This window comes from Nicotiana tabacum, chromosome 23, assembly GCF_000715075.1.
Source record: "Nicotiana tabacum cultivar K326 chromosome 23, ASM71507v2, whole genome shotgun sequence".
Classification (NCBI taxonomy): Eukaryota; Viridiplantae; Streptophyta; class Magnoliopsida; order Solanales; family Solanaceae; genus Nicotiana; species Nicotiana tabacum.
In genome coordinates this window covers 129,504,709-129,506,690 of record NC_134102.1, presented here as the reverse complement: position 1 = coordinate 129,506,690, position 1,982 = coordinate 129,504,709, and the positions used below count along the sequence as shown (strand labels likewise).

At 34.9% G+C, this 1,982-nt stretch overlaps 1 protein-coding gene across 1 annotated transcript; it reads right to left on the bottom strand.

Moving 5' to 3' along the window:
* On the bottom strand, positions 1-1,386 carry LOC107799304 (uncharacterized). Its single transcript, XM_016622397.2, has one exon. The coding sequence runs from the start codon at positions 1,384-1,386 to the stop codon at positions 1-3; it is 1,386 nt and encodes a 461-aa protein (XP_016477883.2).
* Positions 1,387-1,982: the final 596 nt, after the last annotated feature.

The following is a 1,982-nucleotide window of genomic DNA, read 5'->3' as shown; positions in this document are numbered from 1 at the left end:
TTATAATTGCACAAGTGCTTCATCACCTGTTAAAGGATTAGGTGCAACTCCCATTTCAACTTTCCCATCAAATAACGTCCTACTTCTCCGCCATGGATGGTCCATGGGAAGGAAGCGACGATGACCCATATAACACAACTTACTACGCAAGGAAGTCGATTGTGTATCTTTATGGCAACAAGGGCATGCAAGCTTGCCTTTGGTTGACCATCCTGAAAGATTTTCATACGAAGGAAAGTCATTGATCGTCCACATGATAGCCACACGCATCAGAAAATTAGATTTTGAGTGTGCATCATAAGTCTCCACCCCGTCCCATAATTCTTTCAACTCTTCAACCATTGGTTGTAAATATACATCGATATCATTGTCTGGATACTTGGGGCCTGGAATAAGAAGTGTCATCATAAAATATGGATTTTTCATGCAATCCCATGGTGGTAAGTTATATGTAGCTAGTACGACTGGCCAAATACTATGATTAGAACTCATGTTCCCATAAGGTTGGAACCCGTCACTTGCCAAACCTAATCGAACATTTCTTAACTCAGCTGAAAATGTGGGATGTCGTGCATCAAAGGATTTCCATGCTACTGAGTCAGACGGATGTCGCAAGACACCATCATCAATATTTTCCTCCTTGTGCCACCTCATCTTTTTAGCTGTTTCACTTGCCATGTACAATCTTTGAAGCCTTGGTTTGATTGAAAAATGCCGCAAGATTTTATGAGCTACTTTCTTGCCTTCGTGTTCTTCGGACTTCCATATAGACTTACCATACTTAAGACATGCTTGGACATCAGCATAATCACGCCAATATAAAATACAATCATTCCGACATGCATCTATTTTGGTGTACCCCAAGCTGAGGTCACAAAGAACTTTCTTTGCTTCATAAAAAGAATTTGGCACAAATGAACCCTCGGGAAGAACTTCTTTAAAGAAGCTCAATAATGCATCCATCGATTTATTGCTCCAATGGTTAAGACACTTCAAGTGAAGTGGTTTAACAACAAAAGACAACTTCGAGACTTTTTTACAACCGGGATAAAGTTCTGTCTCAGCATCTTCTAACAATTTGTAGAACTTTGTTGTATGTATATTTGGCTCTTCATTGTCAACTGAATTATTACTATTATTATCCTCCATATTCGTATATCCACAAGCATCGTGAATTATTTCAGTAATATTATCCTCTTCAATGTTATTATCTTCTGCTTCATCACTAACTGCAATATTAGAAGTTTCAACTCTAACTAACACTTCTCCATGCAAGTCCCACACTTTATAAGAATCCCAAAAACCCTTCCTCAATAAATTTCCTCTTACACCAACCCTTAGCTTAAACACGGTATTCATATACCCTTTACAAGGACACTGAATCATAGTGTTCACAGTTGGTTGACTGAATGCCCAATTAAGAAAGTTGTCTACTCCATCTCTATACCTTTGGTCGACTCTATTCCTTATATTCAACCAACTTTTATCCAACATATCTATTTTAAAAAATAAATAAATAAATTAGCTAATTAAAAGTGGAAGGATAATAATAATAATAATAATCAAAATATCTATAATAACTAACATACCAAAGAAAGATGAACAAATCAGATCACTTATAAATAAAAATTTATTGCAGCAATTTTTCCCTATTACACACCTTTTGATTAACAAGGAAAATAAATAGTTTCATAAAAAGAATTTATATACTACAACATAATATAAACACCTTAATGATAAACAGATGTAACATATCTTACCCAACTAGACTCAAAGTGTCATGAATCTTATTTTTAGTTCAACTCAATCGTTTTAACTTGTAGTGTTTCTGTGACCATGAGACTATACCTTCTGTGACTATGAGACTACATATTGTTAATGAAAATGAGACTATATATAACAGATACTAAGAAATAAGAAGCTTTAAGAATTCAAGAAAGACATTTAATAAATAAAACCCACAAATCATGAAGAGTAGTAAA

Bases quoted from the DNA above. Each gene is read 5' to 3' on its own strand.
- LOC107799304 (XM_016622397.2), bottom strand. From the start codon at position 1,386: ATGATTCAGTGTCCTTGTAAAGGGTATATGAATACCGTGTTTAAGCTA.